General features: G+C 41.9%; 2 protein-coding genes; one reads left to right on the plus strand and one right to left on the minus strand.

Annotated features, from left to right (window-relative positions):
• Positions 1-1,474: 1,474 nt before the first annotated feature.
• Positions 1,475-2,816, minus strand: GSTUM_00003331001 (uncharacterized protein). XM_002836982.2 has 3 exons: positions 2,276-2,816; positions 1,931-2,087; positions 1,475-1,796 (listed from the first exon to the last, which is right to left on the minus strand). Exons 1-3 carry the CDS (start codon positions 2,759-2,761, stop codon positions 1,618-1,620), a joined length of 822 nt encoding a protein of 273 aa, XP_002837028.1. The 5' UTR covers positions 2,762-2,816; the 3' UTR covers positions 1,475-1,617.
• A 2,893-nt stretch (positions 2,817-5,709) lies between these two features.
• GSTUM_00003332001 (uncharacterized protein) lies at positions 5,710-9,910 on the plus strand (the record flags this gene model as incomplete). XM_002836983.2 has 16 exons in its annotated part: positions 5,710-6,036; positions 6,098-6,107; positions 6,207-6,271; positions 6,964-7,019; positions 7,071-7,132; positions 7,154-7,339; positions 7,596-7,648; positions 7,828-7,840; positions 7,866-7,930; positions 7,995-8,156; positions 8,216-8,267; positions 8,374-8,544; positions 8,729-8,813; positions 8,874-8,976; positions 9,009-9,027; positions 9,088-9,910. The coding sequence occupies 16 exons, from the start codon at positions 5,710-5,712 to the stop codon at positions 9,219-9,221; spliced, it is 1,563 nt and encodes a 520-aa protein (XP_002837029.1). The 3' UTR covers positions 9,222-9,910.
• Between the last annotated feature and the right edge of the window lie 9,881 nt (positions 9,911-19,791).

The following is a 19,791-nucleotide window of genomic DNA, read 5'->3' on the forward strand; positions in this document are numbered from 1 at the left end:
TAGAGGGAAAAAAAATTATACTTTAATTTTTATGTATAACCTATGATATCAATATCTTACTATTAATTATGCTCCAAATGATCGTCAACCATCAAAGTAAAAACAAAAAAAAGCTTTAAGCTTACCAAACACCAATATTTCCACAAAAACTCCATTTCCTGTACCAACTGAGTTCTTTTATTCTGTGTCATGCCAAACAGGACCTTAATAGTTTTTTATCTAACCACTAAACTCTGGGCAGTAGAGGAGGTTATGGGTCTATGTAGCACATACTAATATGATCCATAAATCTTAGCTTGTCTTTTGTTCAACATATTAAATAAATGAAATATTTCTTTTCCTTTCAATTGCTATGTATTTTATAACAAATTATTTTGATACCATTACTCAGGAAATATACAATTAATAACCTGAAATGTTTCTAAAGAATTCCTCTGCCCCCATATTAATTATAAAATCATGAGAAAAAATTTAGAAAGTAAAAATTTAATATAAAAATAAATATAAATATAATAATACTATTGGATTTTTAATTTTTTCTACAATTAGAAAAGATTTCTGTATACTGGTTTGCCCTTACCTAAAAGGTATCTATTATATATAGTAGATTGTATTAAAAGTTTCCAACAACTCATTCAAATATTTACCCTAGATCTTAGTCCTTTCTAAAAAATTATGAATAAAATCAGTAATATTTATAGAAGCTTTAAGTAGTTTCTGCACTTTCTGTTTGAAATTTTCTACATCTGTTTTGATTATTAATAGAACAAAATGGGTTTGAGTAGTTTTTTAATTATCACTATGTGAAATATTTTAAAAGGTATTCACAAGAATATATGCATCAATAAAAACAACATTCAGTATCTCCTGTAAACCTGTTTGTATCTACATATTCCTATCCTTTCTATATATCAGGAGTACATCCTATGAGTATTAAGACTGAGAAACATATCATATTAAAAATTAATCAAAATGCATTATGTGAATAAAAAGATATAAAAATTTTCTATACTTAGTTAAAATTTGAGTCCAATCAGGTATAATCTGCCAGTCTGTCCTCATTTTGAAAATAATGTTTGCAAATTTCTAGTACAATAATCTTACCACTTTAAATCCCAGGAAGTGTACAAAATAATTATCCATTTGTCAAGCCATTTAGTGCAAATTGTTTGTTTTTCACATCTCTATAATTGTCCTATTTAGGTAACGGGATGCACCAGACACACTCTGGACACTCCAGATACTGTCAACTACAAACTCACAATCCAAACGCAAGGTCTTTTTTTTCTTTTTTTTCTTTTTGCCTATATAGTCTTTACAAGGATTTCTTCATAAAATAAGCATAATTCGAATTATGACTGTCGTAGCAGAACCTCCCTATTAGGCAGAACTGTCCTAAGCACTGAATAATTATCTTTTTACCCTTAAATACCACCCTGGTTCCTTCGCACCCATACACACACCTCATGTTTACTTTGCAAATAAAACCCATTATTTATTCTATGGTATATACATAACAAGGAGATAGACGCCCCTCCCCCGGAGGTGAACAAATACAACAAAAGATGAGCAGAGGAGGAATTGGAGCAAGCAGTTGAATTTCGGTGGCTATTGCGTTCAAAAAAACGGAACGTTTTTCGAACGGAGCACATTTGCAAATGCATGAACCGTGAAATCGAGATATGACGCGACGTTTGACACGGCTGACCCAGCGGTTTTCAAGTCATTGAGTCGTCGGCCCAGGAACTCCTGTGTAGCCTCAAAGTCTTTCGAATTATCGTGTGTCATGAACAATTCTAAGATGTGGTAAGAACAAGAAAATAAAAATTAAAAAATTAAAAAAAAGGCCAAGTTGAAGATCAGTATCGGATAGAAACAAAAGAAAGAAGTCTGTTGTGTGTTAAGCAATTGGGAAGGAGATTTTCCATACCGGTGCTCGCATAAACCACGGCGAGCGTGGCGCGCTTGGTATACCACGTTGTGTCATGGCTTTCATCCCCAGCAAGAAACCATATCTCGTCCGAGAGCTTGGCCAATTCTGACATAGATGCAGGTATATTCTCAGTTAGTGACATGACAGCCAGAGCCTTCATGAACAAATCCGTTGAAACCACATCAGCCAATTTCACCCAAATCCGCAATTGGAAAGCAAAAGTAAAGAGGAGGCGGGGCAGCGGCGGGCAGGCACCGGAAATTTTTGATATCAAGAAGAAAAAGAAAAAAAGAAAAAAAGAACTTTCTGATAGATATTAGGGTGAGGAGGAGGGGGGTGTACCTCTTGCCATCTATGTATGATATGAGCGTTCGCCTTAAGGCGCTCCATACACAGGATCTGGATTTTAGTGGTGATATCCAGATTCCTCAGACCCTCCGGCAACTCATTCTCAGGCTTCCGAAAGTCAATCTTGTCGCCTAATCGGAGACGCTCAGTGACAAGATGATAGCGTACGAGGTCGAAGACTCCTCCGGGCAACATATTAACCGAGATGTCGAGGTAGCCGGCGTCACGGGAACCAAAAGCAAGTGCTGTATCGGAGAATCCATGTGACGGAACGTGGGGGAGAGAGGCAGACAGAATTGCTGATTTGGCCGTTGTGGAGGATGGCCCAGGAGCTGGGTGTTGGTACGAATGGTATCGTCGAGGCAAGTTGATACGAGGTGCTGTTAAGGAGGACCAGCAGGAGGCGGCGGACGCGGAAGTGATGGGTTTCGAGAGCATCCAGCGGATTGAGGGGTGAGAGAGGTTCGTTCGTACGGTCATGGTGGTGCGATAGCTCCTTATGTGTTAAGCATGCTGATGAGTGGAGATGGTGCGCTCAGGTTTGCTTGGGCTGGGATATGAACGATAGTGGGTGACGGTCGCTTGTGGCAGCTAGGGGAGCAACCACGACTTCTCAATTACACAAGTGACAGTGGTAAGGTTACAGCATTATCACTATTATCGCCATTAAATTTCTGGTCCTTTTTCTTCTGCAAGTGCCAAGAGCTTATGAGTTTTCTTTTCATTTTTTTCTTCCCTTTCCCCTCAAAACCCCGCGTCCTTTCTTCCCCTCCTCTCATTTTCTTCTTTTTCTTGAGCCTCATTCCGACCATATTGAACGTTGTGTTATTTCAGCCAGCCACCATCACACTGCGACATGTCATATCATATCATATCTACAAGAGATTAAGTCCATCCATGGTGAGAGAAATAAGAAATGAACTGCCCTTGGATATCCCAGCACCTAACCTCTCTCTACTCGAGTACCGTACTGATGATGTTACGACCAGTTTTAACAAACCCTGTTTTCGAAAAGGAAAAAAAAAAAAAGCCATAAACACATAAATACATGCGCAGTGCGTGGGATTATATCGACCGTGCCCACACCCTTAGTCGAGTGAAAGCATTGACTGTGGACACCGGGGTCCTTTTCTCCTCTTTCTGCACATTGCAACATTGCAGAGCGGGAGTCGTCCTTAACGGCCGGCAGATGAGGGGGGGCAAAGAAAATTCGTGACTGTCTGTCTCCCAATGCAGGAAGTTCAAAATGAGAAGTTCAGAAAAAAATAGGGAGAGAGAATGAGAAAAAGAAGCTTTCCTCAATCCATTTTAGCCCAGCTATTGCTTGATCATATCATTATCGTTTCGGGAAGCACTGAACGAGTTCGGTGGCCTTAGTTATGATATGCTATACTTCTCCTTGACTTGGAAGAGCCGGTATCATATATTTTTTTTTTGGACCGGAGATGGAGATTCAAGTTGTGACTCTTTTTTTGGGGGGTAAAATGGACTCTTTGTTTCCTTGAGTTATTCTCCATTGAAACGAACCGGTCAAATCAGAGTCCACTTCACTCACTCGGGGGGGACTGGGTCGAACGGGAAGAGCCTTTATATGCGTCATTGCGAATTCGTTTGTCGATCTGCAGTCCTTTCCCTCTTCATATATGTAAATGCGGACATGCTGCAGATGAGTCTCGGTATGGTTTATGCATTCCTGAGTCCATCTCCCCGTTTTCCTCAGGTTGTACAAAACCGTTGTGCACCAAGTATTTTGCGTGTGAGTTAGCGTATTACCTATCACTTGGCGTTTGTGCAAGAACCCACGAAGGAGATACCGGTAGTGAGAACACCTCTGTGTCTGTCCGTCCGCCTCTTTCCTCCATCTCGAGTTGCGGGCATCCATCCTTCCTCCATCTTGCCCATTGGCCAATTCTATCATAATTATTGTTTATCCCGACATAGCATACCGGTATCGTAGGCACACACATGGGTAGACACACACAAACACTTAGATAGCGAGAGGAGGAGGGAGAGCCATTACGGACTCGCGGTCTACACAAACCGGTACTCGAGTATACATATATATACATAATTATATGCGTATATACATACGTCGAATTGTGACTTGTTATTGTCAACCGGGTTTAATGTCTCCCACACAAATAATACCGTGCTCGCCCAATTCCTCACCACAGGTTCAAGATCAAAAGAAAATGTGAGAGTACTCGTATGTTCGATTGTTAGCATCCAGGATATGTTAATTCAATCTATGATACTCTACCCATCATACTCGGCCCTTTTTCCGGGCGCGAAGTCCATGTAATCCAACATCGAGCGATTTTCTTCGAGGCTCCCTCGCTTTATCCTCAGATGATTGGTTCGTAAGAATGTGATTATAGTTACCTTGTTGCCGCCGCAGCCTTGGAATACTCGAGCATGGGAAGTGAGTGCGGTAAACGAAGGCGAAGGCTTTCTGACCTTTCCCCACTCGCATTCCCCCCAAGACCCCATCTCAATCACCAGCAGCAGTGTGTAGATTAAGTAAATCCAACCATTCAGCATTCAGCATTCAGCATTCACGCAAGAGAAGTGAAGTTTTTTCTTTTCTTTTCTTTCTCGTTCCCCTCCTTTGCTTCCCGAGGACGAATGATTAAACCCTGCCAATCCTCGGCTAGGCCTTTTCTTTTGGTCTCTTAGCTGTTCTTTCATCTCTAATGCTTTCTACTTCATTGTCCGGCCCCAGCTGAACTTGTGTCCGTTTTGCCCAGGGGGGTAGGGAAGAAGGAAGGGGAGTCCTTGATAGTGTGTACTCGTATGGTCCATAAGGGTGCACATATAGTGCCGCTAACACTATAGGCATAAGCATGGTAAAGTACTCGAGTACCGGTAGTTTGGAAGGAGATATTCAAAGGTGAATATGGAGATATACCGATACCGGCGAACACAATGAATATATATCGACGGTACAATGGAAGCCAGGGCATCATCAGTCCTGTGCTGTGCACATACACTACAAGTAGAAGAATAGAACAAGACTCAGCCAATAGAACCAGCACCGATGTAAAATAACCTCCGCGTTTGGTTTTGGTCTTACAGCACCTTTACCAAAACCTTCATTAGCATTAATACCGTCATTGGCATCATCGGCACCAGGATCATCATCATCATCATCGTCATCATCAGCGCTATCATCATCACCATCACCGTTGTCAACACTAAATGGCGTAGAGCAAAGATGGAAGAATGGGAGGAATGAAGGGTTTTCCCCAAGAATGCTTTTAATACCGATATTGCTACTTGTACCAGACGCATTTCGCGAATTTTACTCTCGCATCATAGAAAATAACTGAAAAATGAAAAATAAAGGGAAAAGTTTATTGATTATTTTTATTTTAACTCGTTGACCAGCAAAGAGATTTTCACCCTTTCTTGTCAGATTTAGTATGGTAATGTATTTTTTGTATTTCTTTGTATTTTCTCCATTTTCCCCTCTATTTTCTCTTCCTGTTGTACCCGAAGACCACGCGATAACACGACAGGGCTTTTCCAGATCTTTACCCTCCCTTTTCTCCCATCCTGCGAGAGCCTTCCACAGAAAGAACCCGGAGGAGAGGTTCAGACACCAACAGCCCAGCAGCCCCTTCCAAAGTGTCCAAAATCATCCAGCCCCCTGGTTTGTTTCTATCACACCTTTTTCCCCCAATCGCTCCAAACTTTTCCCTCTCGACAGCCAGAAGAACCCACTGCACGCCCGATCACCCCCCCCCCCCCATAAGGTCTCCGCACGAGAAACGTTACTTCTCTCCCACCTAGTCCCGTTCTATATAAAAAGGAGAGGCACCTATGGGTCTGCTTCCCAACACCTCTGATTTTATCCCCGCCAATCAAGCTCTTTTACGCTTCTTGTTTTCCTCTAAAGCTAACTCGACACATTTCTCGCGAGCAGAGAGTGATTCCTACCGCCCAGCAGCCTTAGAAGGAGGCCGATCTATTGAACGCGAATACAGGCACGTAAGTACATTTTGAAATTTAAAAGTCATCATTTTAGCCCGGCTTCTATTGCTCTTGATTTTAAATATTTCTGTTTTATTTTCCCTTTTTTACCCTTTTCGAGTTTTCACTCCTCTCACATCCCCCATCCCCCTTCCCTCACCCCCCCGTTCGCTTCATTCAGCAAGCGTTCTGCTTGAAGCACTTACCTGCCTCCCCTCTTGTCTGTACCGGTATGTTCCTCTTCCTCTGCGTGCAGACCTTGCTTGCATTGGCAATTTGTTAGCTTTCTGCAAGACCTGCAATGCTTGCACCCCCCGCCCCCCTCCCTCCATCTGCCCATTTCACCAGCGATGGTGCTCTTTTCCTCAGCCGGCAGCTTGCCTGTGGCCGTCGGGCTTCAATGCTTCACCCCACACCCCCCTCCTTCTTTCTCCAATCCTTTCTGGGCGCGCCCCCGGACAGGAAAAGAAAAGAAAAGAAAAATTCTCCCATACCTATTTTGCTCTATCCCTGTGATTCCATTGTCCCCCACTCCACCAGGGTTGCAGTTATGTCCGCTGTGGGAAGGTCGCATCCGCTCGCAACCTTCTCGCTGGCGCCGTCTTCCCGCACCGCGTGCCATCCCCCCCTACATCTCTGCCATTTTTCCTGTCTGGACTTTCTTCCATTTAGGTACAATGCTGATGGACCACCCCACATCGGCTTTACAGCGTGATAGATCTCGTTCACCACGTCGTCGTTCTCCAGACCATCGTGATCGCGCAAGGTCACCACGCAGTCCTCGCCATCGTCGTAGATCATACTCACCTCGAAGCAGATCTCGAAGCCGGGACGATTACAGAAGGCGGTCCTCTCGCTCGCCTATGAGTGGAAGTGGCGGTCACCAAGGGGGATATTCAGGATCTGGATACCAAGGCAGTAGTGGAGGGGCTGGTGGACCTCGTCGAAGTTACGAAGAACGTGCAGCCGCAAAGGACGCTATGATGCAGAGCCTTCGTGATAGTTCTCAGCAGGACCGCCGAGTTTACGTCGGAAACCTTTCCTACGATGTCAAATGGCATCACCTTAAAGATTTTATGCGACAAGGTTAGTATTCTACTCTTCCCCAAGACAGTCCCCTGCCGCCATTTCCGTCATTACCACAATCATCACTACCACCGTTCTCATTATCCATTGCAAATGGCTATCATTTATCTCATCCCTCGAATGAGGATAACAATGGTTCTGACAAATCTATGTGATGGTGGTGTATGCACCTTATTTTGTCTCGCTCATCGGCATCTTATTTCATTATATTGTTTGGTTCTATTGCTGATGTTTCCCCTCGCCCACCCCGTTATAGCCGGAGAGGTCCTCTTCGCCGATGTCTTGTTGCTTCCGAATGGAATGTCGAAGGTGGGCACAACTGTGAAGATACTGGGTGTTTTTTTTTTTTTTTGGTTTTTTCTTTTGTGGGCTTCTTGTGGGATGTGGTGATTGACGGGGATGGACACGGTCGTCCGCGGGTTACTTGTAGGGATGCGGGTAGGCAATATCATTCCTCTCATTGTCGCGCCAACAGGTTTGCTGACCAGCAACTGCAGGATTGTGGAATATGCCACTAGGGATCAAGCTCAGACTGCTGTTAACACCCTCAGCAATCAAAATTTAATGGGCAGACTCGTCTATGTCCGAGAGGTAAATCTATAAATATTGGACGTTTTCCTTTTACATGAGGTGTTAATTCATCACAATGGTCTAGGATCGTGAGGCAGAACCTCGCTTTACTGGCCAGCAAGGCACTCGTCCTCCCTACCCTGGCGGTCCGCCGGGTAGCAGTTATCCTGGTAGTGGATACTCTGGCGGTGGCGGTGGGGGTGGTGGTGTTCCTGGGGCCGGGGGGCGTCAGATATACGTGTCTAATGTGGGTCCCTGTAACTTCCTGGATGTATATTTGAGTTGACATTCTAATTCTCGTGATAGCTCCCTTACACTGCTGGTTGGCAAGACTTGAAGGACTTGTTCCGTCAAGCTGGTAAGTTTTCTTTTTTTTAAGACTCATTCGCCCTGGATAACTTAGTGTTGAATCAAATGATCCGCTCGTGAGCTCACATCATGATAAACTAATACAACTCACGTAGGAGCCGTTGTGCGTGCCGATGTTCACATTGGCCCTGACGGGCGCCCCAAAGGTAGTGGTGTAGTCGCGTTTGAGTCCCCTGAAGATGCCCGTAATGCTATTGCGCAGTTCAACAACTATGATTGGCAAGGTCGTCAGTTGGAGGTTAGAGAGGACCGTTTCGCAGGATCTAGTGGATTTGGCGGTCGCGGCGGGGGCTTTGGTGGAGGTCGTGGGGGTAGCTTTGGCGGCGGATTTGGTCGTGGCGGAGGCTTTGCTGGACGCGGTGGAGGCTTTGGAGGCGGCTATGGTGGAGGACGCGGGGGAGGAGCTCCTAGTGCCGGCGGCAGCGGCTTTGGTGGGGGTTATGGTGGAAGTGACTATTCCTCTGTGCCGCCTAACGAGTTCACCGATCACGCCACTAGTGGGGGTGAACGCAGTGCGACAATTTACGTCCGCAATGTAAGGCTTGCACTTGACTATTTTCGGTTCCTTTCAGGTGAAGTTTACTGACTATCCTAGCTCCCGTGGTCTACCAGCAATGATGACCTGGTCGAGTTGTTTAATACGATTGGAAAGGTCGAACGTGCTGAGATTCAGTACGAGCCTAACGGAAGATCCAGGGGTACGGGTGTAGTCTTATTTGATACTGCTGAGAATGCAGAAACAGCAATTTGTATGGATCCTCACGATGTTACCATGCTTTCTGATGGCTCTAACTGACTTTTGATTTTAGCTAAATTCACCGGCTACCTCTACGGAGGCCGACCCCTAGGACTCTCATATGTCAAGTATAATAGCTTTGGTAGCAACGGCGCTGATGCAATGGAGGTTACCGAGCCCACCTTAACGCAAGACCAAATGATGTGAAGTCCTGGGGAAATGATATGGCGACCTGACCTAACAACTCACTTTTCAAGAGATTGATAGTACCAATTTTCTTTTTTCTCGTCTTTCAGAGCTCCTATGTTCCTATTAGGTTGTTTAAGGTTTGTCGTTCGCGAAAACGCAAAAAAAAAAGTTCAGGAAGTTTGGCTTATTCGCTTTCACTCCCCCATATGTGGGTTTTCATTACCTTATTTGTCTTTTTGTTCTCCATTGTCATTTTAGTCTCAAGTTCACCCATCCAAATTCTCCCTTTTGTGTTTTTAGCTTCTTTCATTTATCTCTCCTTTCTTTACTAGTTATTCTCCGTTGTCGTTATTGTTTTTTTTTTTTTTCCCGTGCAAAAAAAAAAAAGTCGGTGATGGTCTGTTTGATGAACGGAGTGTACCAATGCGAGCGCCAAGGTTTAACATCTATCGTTATCGTTGTGTTGAATTGATGGTCGGTTGGTAGTTTAATTGGAAGTCGAGATATTGAAAGTTTGGAGATATATTGAATAGGACGGGAGCTATTGAGTGAGATTGGATATTGAGGGGGGGATAAATTGTGTATCAGTAGTTTTGCGATTGGAGGTGAAGGGGCATGTTTTCATATGATAGCTTTATTATTCCTTTCGATTATATGGGGTATTGGTGGTGATGTGAAGTATGAATTGTTAACTTATTGTTGATTGACCGATTGTGATGCATCGGCCAAAATTATTGAGAGGAGAGAAGCAGGTGTACAGACTCCTATCAGGAGAAAGGAAAGGGGGACGAGAGGATAGAAGCAAGCTAGCCATTAACAGATTATGATATTAACTATCGGCGGATAGACTCTTCGGAAATGTCTCAACTCGTTGCCTTTTGAGGTTTCTCGTAGGCATAGCATAGTCCACACTTTACTTTAATATATCCGTAGCGAAGGAGTAGGAATAGAGGAAGAAGGAAGGAAAGAAGAAGGGTGGGAGGAAGGGAGATAAAATGGATCAAGGCCGCGCAGATATCATAGCCGTCACGAACGACATGAAGTGTGGCAGTAGGAATGTGGGTGGGAGGTGCTGGGAAGGTGTTTGCGCCATCCCATTTTATCCCGGTTCAACACTACCAATTCTTATATTCATTGCTGTGGGGTAGCCTAGTGATTATCCCACCGCAAAGCTGCTAAGACGGTGGAACGGGAACGGTACCGGACTCCAGTATTGCATGTGAACGGATGATAAGCCGCCAGCTCTGCATATCACGAATGTTGCAAATTTTCCACTTGAACGCAATTTTTTTCCGACTAGATAATATTTCTAAATTTTATTATTGGCGGCCAAAAACTCTTCGTGTTTAAGCATTTAGCAGGCAACTCAACTAACGTATTGGACCGGGAAGGGGATCAGACAGGGAAGTGAATCACGTCAAAGCAACGCAATGAATCTTCTGTGACCATTCTGATATTTCCACAAAGAAATAGCCCACAAATACTAAAACTTTTTATAATAAAAGCTGGAAACCAACTCTAAACTGTAGACTCATTAATTGCAAGAAAATTATCCCTGGAGCCACAGTATGGATGACCAAAGTAAGTTGGTCCACCATACCAATGAAGAAGTTTTGACTCTTGCTATGGGATTTTACAAGGTAAATAAGTCAAAAAAAAGTAACCAGCGGCGCGAAAAGGGACCAAATAAAGCACCAAAGATTTCTATTTGCAAAGTGGCGAGTTCATATGGTGTTCCATATAGCATACTGGGAAGACAATTGGATGGGATGAGTAGAGATCATGCAAATGCACATCAATCATGACAACTACTCACATCTGCGGAGGAGTTGGCCCTACAAGAGTGGGCACTTCAAATAGAGAGTTGGGGATTTTCAATTCTGATAGACTACTTGAGGCAAATGGCAGCAGCTGTATTGCCAGAACAACGACTGCGTAATATACTGGACGAGGATGATTTTTATGACTGAGTCACGTCAAAATGTTCTCAGACTTCTCCAACACCTCTAGTTATCATATTAAGTGAACCAGCAACACACTTAAGCCCTGCTAACCTCCACTATATTGAAAAGAACTAGCATAAATGATTCTTAGCCTGTCACCTAATACTAGCAACCATGCATAGTCGATTCTTGGACAAGTCAGCTGTGATATGTAATAATACCCAGTTATTTCAAGAGTTCTTTACTCTTTATGAGCAAACTGTGTACAAGTATAACATCAGAAGTCAAAATATTTGGAATATGGATGAAAAGGATTTTCTTCTTGGCTTGACTAAATCTTGTAAAGTAATTGTCAATGCAGGTCAAAAGCATTGGTTTCTGACTCAATATGGTAGTTAGGAGGCTATTACCACATTAGAACATGTTGGAGTAAGGAGTAAAATGTTCACCGATTGCTAATTTTTTAGGGATCACAATGGTAGTAAGGGTAGTATAAGAACAAACTTCCTAGAGGTTGGCGTATTGGTACTTCACCAAATAGTTGGACAAATAGTTTCCTTTGTCTAGATTGATTAACTTACTGTTTTGGATAAGATTCACAGCCAGGAATCCTACAGGAGTGTCTCCTTTTGCTCTTAGATAGATATTAGTCACATGTCTCCTAGCAATTCATCAATTACTGTGTGGAATACTGGATTGTTGTTCTCTGTCTTACTGCTCATTCTACAAATCATGTTCAACTATTAGCAATCAGTCTTTTCTCTCCCTATGCCCATTATTACAGTAAAGAGGTTGAAAATACCATCTATCTAGGTAGTACAAGCCTTAATTATTAGGAGTACAAGGATCCAATAGTTAGGAACCATTTTAAGTAGGGTAACTCCACTTGGAATTGGAATCTCGAGTCTCCAATACCCTATCTGGCCCCCTAATGGGACCTCCCTCTCATCATACATATTGATCTTAGTTGCGTCCTATGGCTATAGTGCCACAGGAAATAGAAGTATCAGAATAACACTATATACATAGCTACTGTCTCTCTGACCAGTCCCTGTTCGCAGAATATATGAAACAGGATCTTCTGCTAGGTTTGAAAAGTAGAATAGAGTAAAGCCATCAACTACTCTGTAGGTTACAAGGCTTCAAAGATGGAGCATCCTTGGTATGACTCATAGGTAATAGGACGTTTTGGTATAAAGACATAATAATAAATGTTAGAGGATTTCTATGAATAGCCAACACATTCTCATTAATACAATGATAATTAGAAGAGTCTAAAACTCTGAGGGACACTACGAAAAAAGCCAGTCAGCTTTGTGGAGTGTTACAACTAGGTCCCTGATACATTTTAGTTGCCAGAATTATTACTAATACCAAGCAACAAATAAAGACCTGTTAACTAGAACAAACAGGAGTTATCCACTATGTGATTATCTGCTGATTCCATAGAATGGCTTCCTACAAATTAGTATGAAGCCATCCTGAGGATATCTGTGGATTGGATCAGGAGTTATGGAGGTTTAAAGTTGGTGATCTAGGAAGGTCATATCAACAACTACTTCTGCAAACATGACCTACAGATGAAACTAGTCCTTTCATTAATAGAGAAGGCAAATGAGGCCAACACAGTTTGACTTGAGAACTAGGCCATAAGTCTAATAACTCTAAAGATCACATAATTACTATTGGAAATAGTACAGTTCCCAATTGGCAAAATAGTAATTACTGATAAGGGTGTGATAATTTTCAGTGTCTCCTAGTATTGGTATTTTAGGAGAAAACCTGACATTGTGAATTATATTTAAAGAGGTACATAATTTGTATAAGCAAAAGATGTAGTCCACTAACACACAGAGACAGAATATAAATATTGAATTGCCTCCTAAGCTTTTAGATATTATCATGCAACTAAGAAGAGACTTTAACAATATAATATTATTCACACATATCTATTTTCCTTTTCTTCACTCTTGGTTATCATAAACTAAATGAGCAACGGTTTGAGCCTTGCTATACAAATCTCCAACTACACATGAATCTCATTTAGCTTAAGCATGTCTTAGTCTATACAGATTGTCTTTGCCTAGTATTAATAAAAAAACCTTTTTCAATATTTTCCAAGCAGTGCAAGTAAAAGCCATTTAGCAACAGTCAATATAAAATTTTCTCTGAGTCTGTAGATTTGTTTTATTTGATCTCAAGATTGATTTATCAAAATTACCCAATTGCAATACCTCATCTGATAGAGAGGGTTTGGAAATGCCTAGTTCATACTACTGATACTCTTATCCTCTTCCATGAACTGAGATATTTCACAATTCTGAAAGTATTTAGCAACATACCTGTAATGGGGGCTCCCTCTGGGAAGATAGATTCCAAGGTTGTGACCGCTCTGAAATGAATTCTTCTGCAAAAGTGAACAAATATAATAAATGTCAAAAGTCTTAACAGTAGAGTTTGAAGAAACAAAATGGTAAAACTTAATATCATTAAGCCACAGCTTTTACTCAATTAAGTCCTGATCTCGAGAGGTAGTGGATTGCCAGAGTAGAGGAGAACTTGCATATACTTTTGTAGATTTCATATATTGCCAGTTACTCCCTATCACTACTCTATATTTGTGAGCACCAGACTCCCTTGGGCTGCCTAGCTAACCTCCACGGGTCGGACCAAAGATCCCCCATTGCGAACTAGACTACTCTTGTGGTTTGCTAACATCCACTCAATAGAAGTATTGTAGCCACTGCATTTACAATGCAACTGCAGGAGTAATAACTCTTCATATGGTGGACATGTTAGTGGCGAGCTACCATACCCGAGTAGATGTGATACCAACTATGGAACTCTCTACCCATATACACTTAGTCTTCTACAAGCATCCACAGCTCCTGAACATCTCTCTGGTTCAACTCTATTCCATATGATTGCGGATAATGGCCACGTAGCTCACCTGGTAGATCCCTTTGGATGTTGACTACCAATAGGCGCTACCCACAGTCAACCCTCCTAGAAACAGGTCTTATCATGACCTTAGACTAGTGTCTCACAGTCCCTAATGATTCTCAAATACTATTACACTTTCAGGACAACGGACTTTGGTTACCTTGCCTACTAGCCTTCGGTAACCTCACATACTATCTTAGGCTTCAAAGTAGTATTACTCTGTTAGTTCTGGTCCGTTTTACACGAAGCCACCTGGAAACCATTCTTCAGGTTCACCTCTACCTCCTCAGATATCCTGTGACTACTTTCGGTCAGATGGACAGCGGGAATGTATAAGTTGTTACAAGAGCATCTCTATCTGTAGATATTTACTAGGCTTACAGCAACTCTCCAGGCTGTAGCCCATGACACCAGGGACTTATAACGGGGCCGGAGGGGGGTGTTAACCACCACAGCTCCAAGTTACAGCTTGTTTGGAGCTCAACTGGTTGTGCGGGAGTCATCCGCACAACCTGAGATTCAAATACCCTATGTAGTTTCGTGTGACAAACAATCTAGTAACTTCCCCCGAAGTTTTGCATAACAAGTTACTTTCAAGGTAGGGTAACTTGGCTGCAGAACCAGGTAACCCATAGCCCAAGGCAGGGTAACTTTAGTTCAAAAGTAGGGTAACTCTACTCGGACTCACTATTGAGTATTTTAGGGTAGCTCCCAAATTGACTACTTAGGTTACCCTACTGAGTAAGGTAACTACCGCTTTTTACTAGTACCCGTATACTTAGTATGGTATAGCATGCCTAACTGAGGTACCTAACCAACAGTACCTCTAGCCGGTAGACTCTAGTCTACTACCATTCCTACCATGGTAGTCTCTTGATACAGGTATGGGTATAGGTTTGGTTAACTGTAATAGTACTCCGTGGAGTCTCATTACATCACTCTCCTCTTTCTTAAAGCTCGACCCGAGCTGGTCTATCGATGTCTCTTATTTTCACTACTGGGTATATTTACAACCCTATGGTCTCTAGGTTTAGATGGATACCTGTTATGAAAATCACTTAAGGCCTTTATATCTCTTCCTTCTAACATCTCTAATAGCTCCCATGAGCTTTCTTCAAGTCCTTAGCTTTCCCACGATATAAGTTACTGGACAACCCGATGCGGAAACTTCTACTTGGCTCCACCTCTCCACCTGCTGTCCAACACTCCTGAAATCACATAGCTGGGCTCATCCTCCAAAATGTCAGGAATAGTAACATCCTTTGCCCTTCTCCTGGTCTGATTCTCACGGTATGGCTCCAACAATTCTACATTAAATACCAGGTAGATTGACCAATGTGTAGGAAGCTGGAGTTCATATACCCTAGTACCCACATGTCTCTTGACCACAAACGGGTCAAACATTCTGTGGTCATGTTTCTCCATAGGTCTTTTGGTATGGATATTTTTTCGATTTAGCATCACCCGATCTGCCTTCATAGCTATGCCTTGTACAATATCTTCTAGGATGGCATGCTCCGGAGACAGTAGCCTTTTCTTGTCATGCCATTTCCATTGCCTTTCCTGTACCCTCTGTAATTTTTCTCGTATGTCTCGCCATGTATCTTCCCAATTCTTGACTAACAGCTCAGTACTCAGATGAATCCCTTTGCTATCAGGAACAATTCCAGACCAGTTTGTCCTTGGAATGAATCCATAGTTAATCTCAAACAGTGATACTCGAGTAGACTCGGAGGTGGATGTATTCTAGGTATACTCTGCTAAGGGTAGTAACAATGTCCAGTCATCCTACTGGTAGGTACAATAGCTTCTCAGATATTGTTCTAAGGTTTGATTCACCCTCTCCGTCTGACGATCAGTTTCTGGATACAACGCAGTTGAGATATTGAGTTTTACCTCAAGCAGTCCCGTTAAGATAACCCAAAACTTTGATGTGAGCTGACTATCTCAGTCAGCGATAATTGATTCCGGGAGTTCATGCAATCTCCAGATCTCTTTGTGAAATATAAGAGTAAGTTCCTTGATTGGCACCTCGGTAGCGAGGAGGATAAAATGTGCCATTTTTGAAAATCTATTGACAATTATTCAAATATTCATAAATCTTTCTGATTCTGATAATGCCATAATGAAGTCCATTAATATTGCATTCCATGGTCTCATAGGAACGCCTATTGGTTCTAGGAGTTCAAACCTCTTATATCTGACAGTCGTTATCCTTTGACAGACATTGCAAGACTGAACATAGTCTTCAATATAGGCCTCCATCCTTGGCCAATAGAAATTGGCTTTACCCTTGTCAACAGTCTTATAAGTCCTGAAGTGTCGGGCTGGGCGGGAGTTATATTCCGCTTGCATGATCCATTTCTTTAGCCCTTAATCCTTTAGTATAGACCAATGCTTCTGGTACAAGAGGAAGGTCTTCTCTATTGAGAAATTAGGGTCCACTATTTTGTCTCCTTGAGTAACAAATTTGTAAATACTTTGATAAGTATTGTCTTTAGCAGTAGCAAGCTTCAACTCATCCAGCATTTCCAATCTTAACCAGAAGCCTTGGCACAGTTGCAACAACTGTGGTCACAAGATATCTCGCTCCTGACTATCTAAATACTGTTCAGGACAGAAAAATGTCTGTTCTTGCCCCAATTTCACAGAATCACTCCCCCCTTCAGGATGGTACTCCGAATGCCTTGATAATGCATCCACCTTCCCATTCAGGTGTCCTTCATGGTAGACAACCTGGAAGTTAAATGGCTGAAGCAATTCTGCCTAGCGATGCTGCTTGCAATTCAGTATCCTAGTACTGTTAAAGTATTCCAAATTTTTATAATTAGTATAAATTGTTATCTGATCAGATACTGAATACAAGAGATGGTCCCATTCTTTGAATGCTGCAACAATTGCGGACATCACTTTATCATGTACATCATAATTTATCTCTGCTGGGGAGAATTTCCTGCTATGGTAGACTACCGGATGCTATCTATTATCTTTACACAATTGTGATAATATGGCCCGCAATGCAAAATCACTAGTGTTGGTCTCCAATTTGGTTAACCGTTTGGGATCAAAATGGGCTAGAATGGGGCTTGCCATAAATATTACTTTAAGGTGACTAAAGGCTTCATCCTGCCTTATACCCTATTCCCATTTGGCATCTTTCTTCGTTAAGCCGGTCAGTGGCTTTCTTATCTTATTAAAGCCTTCAATGAACTGACGATAGAAGTTTGCAAAATCCAGAATGCTTTGTATGTCAACAACTGTTTTTAGAGGAGTCCAAACTTCAATGAACTTCACCTTCTCTGTAGTCATCATGATACCATGGTCGGATATATGGTATCCTAGAAATTCTACTTCCCTTTGATGGAATATATATTTCTTAATGCTCACGCAAAGCCTAGATTTTCATAGTCTTTCCATAACACTTCGAATAAGAGAGATATGTTCTTCTATTGTCTCTGAGTATATTAGGATATCATCCATATAGGTGATAACACCTTTATCTAACAAGTTTCGAAACATGTTGTGTATCATACTCTGGTATGTAGATAGAGCATTACATAACCTAAACGGTATTACCGTATACTCATACAGTCCATATTAACAGCGAAATACTGTCTTCCACTCTTCTCCTTCTGCCATCTGAAGGAGATAGTAGCTATTCTTCAAATCCAACTTTGTGAAGACAGTAGCCTTTCCAAGTTGATCACGCAGTTCATTCATCAATGGTAACAGATATTTACTCTTTACCATAATCTTATCCAGCCTCCGATAATTGATACGTAACCTCAATGAACCATCAGGTTTAGATACAAAGAGGATTGGGGCTGCGGCAGGAGAATTAGATCTTCTTATCTTTTGCATTGCCAGCATCTCATTGAGATATTCTCTTAAGACTTTGAGCTTATTTTCAGATAAGGGGTATATAGGGCTAAAAGGAGGAGATGTTCCAGGCATCAATTGAATCTTATAATTGTACTCTGACTGCTCTGGTAACGCATCGATTCTTTGCTGGCTAAAGATATCACCATAGTCCTTATACTTTAGAAGAAGACTAAGATTGATATCTTTACTGTCTTCTCCAGTGAACTGGGCATATCCAAGAAGATACACTTGAGCTTGGTCCTCAGCCAATAGCTCTTCTTCAGTTATGAATTCTAATTGTTTCTGTTCCACTAGGTACTTGGCCTTACACAGAACCGATCTCTAAGTAAAGCTCCTAGACTTCTAGTCAATATCGGGATTATGTTCATAGAGCCATGACATAGGAAGATAGCCATCAATCTTCCTCTCAGACATATCCGCCAGTTCAAATCACATATCGTTAATATGATTACCAATATGCATCTTTAGGGTCTTAGTATAGTGAAGCCCTGAGTTGGAAATATTGTTCCTGCTAGCATCTTTAATAGGTACCACAACCTTTCTGCAGACTCAAGGGACTTGTGTCTCCTTTACCCATTGAGTGCTTAGCACAGTGCCTGTAGTGCCACTATCTAATAACAACAAATCCTCCGCTGTAATATTCTTTACGCCACAGCGCCATTCTAATCTAACACTGACTTAAATAGACTTAATATATTTCGGGAGGCCTGAAAGCCTCGCCTTCTTTAAATTTTCTTTTGTAAACAGGGTAACGGGAGTCTCTTGCCTTTCGGCACGAGAGTGGCCACAATGGGTCAAAGATTTTTATGGTTTCAAATCACTGTATATCAATAGCTAGGATGTTTACTATCATGCCAGCCTGATTTCGGGTACTTAACCCTCCTCAGGTAAACTTGATAACAAAATTCCATTGCTCTAATCAAGACTAGCCTGATGTGAAAATAAACTAAACAAAGAACACAATTCGCTTTTACAACTAAGGAAATTTTCCATTGAAGTAAGGAAACAACATATTCCTGCATCAATAATCAAGAATACAAAGGAGAAATAAATGAAGATAACATCCAAAGAGAATTACTACTTCTGCCTTAAATCCTCCACTTGGCCTCGTTCTTTCGCAGACAGCTGTGGCCCAGAACCTCTAAGAGGTCTTGTCAGTCTATATTGACGGCAGGATTTTTTGGGTTATGCTTACTCTCAGAGTCTTCCACATAACTTCCTAAAGTTATATCTGTGTCTTGTTATTTTACCTGCAGGAAAGGGACTTACCTATTCCTCAGCATCTGTATTGACTTCCATAATCTTGGGAGATGATTTATGGACTTCGAACAACTTCTTTGAAGGTGGCTCTTCGATATGATGTATTTTGTTATTTGATGTTTCGTTAACTTCTACATCTTTAGCCTTTCGCTTCTTGAGTATTGACTTAACCACTTTGGCTGAACTAACAACTGGGTTAGCAGAAAAACATTTCCACCAAAAATGACCCGACTTTACACATTGCGTACACTGCGACTCTTTCTTTGTCTTATCGATAAGTGTAAACAGGATATTCTTATGAGCATTAGCGTGCTCAGAATTCCCTTGCTTCTGTGGTGTACCAGCAGAAGATAAAGAACGCTTAGGGTTGGTCTTACCAGAGACCTTTTCCTTCTTCTTTAGTTGCTTCCTTGAAGTTGACACCCTCTCCTCGCTCTTACCCTGATTTTCACTTTGGTTCTTGTTAACTGTCTCGCCAAAAGTAATATTATCTTGTAGGGCATGGCCTGTTTTCTGTAGAAGGTCCATATATTCGGACATATCAGTAGGATAGGGTGTCT

The sequence above is a fragment of the Tuber melanosporum genome (genome assembly GCF_000151645.1).
Source record: "Tuber melanosporum whole genome shotgun sequence assembly, scaffold_169, strain Mel28".
Taxonomy (NCBI): domain Eukaryota; kingdom Fungi; phylum Ascomycota; class Pezizomycetes; order Pezizales; family Tuberaceae; genus Tuber; species Tuber melanosporum.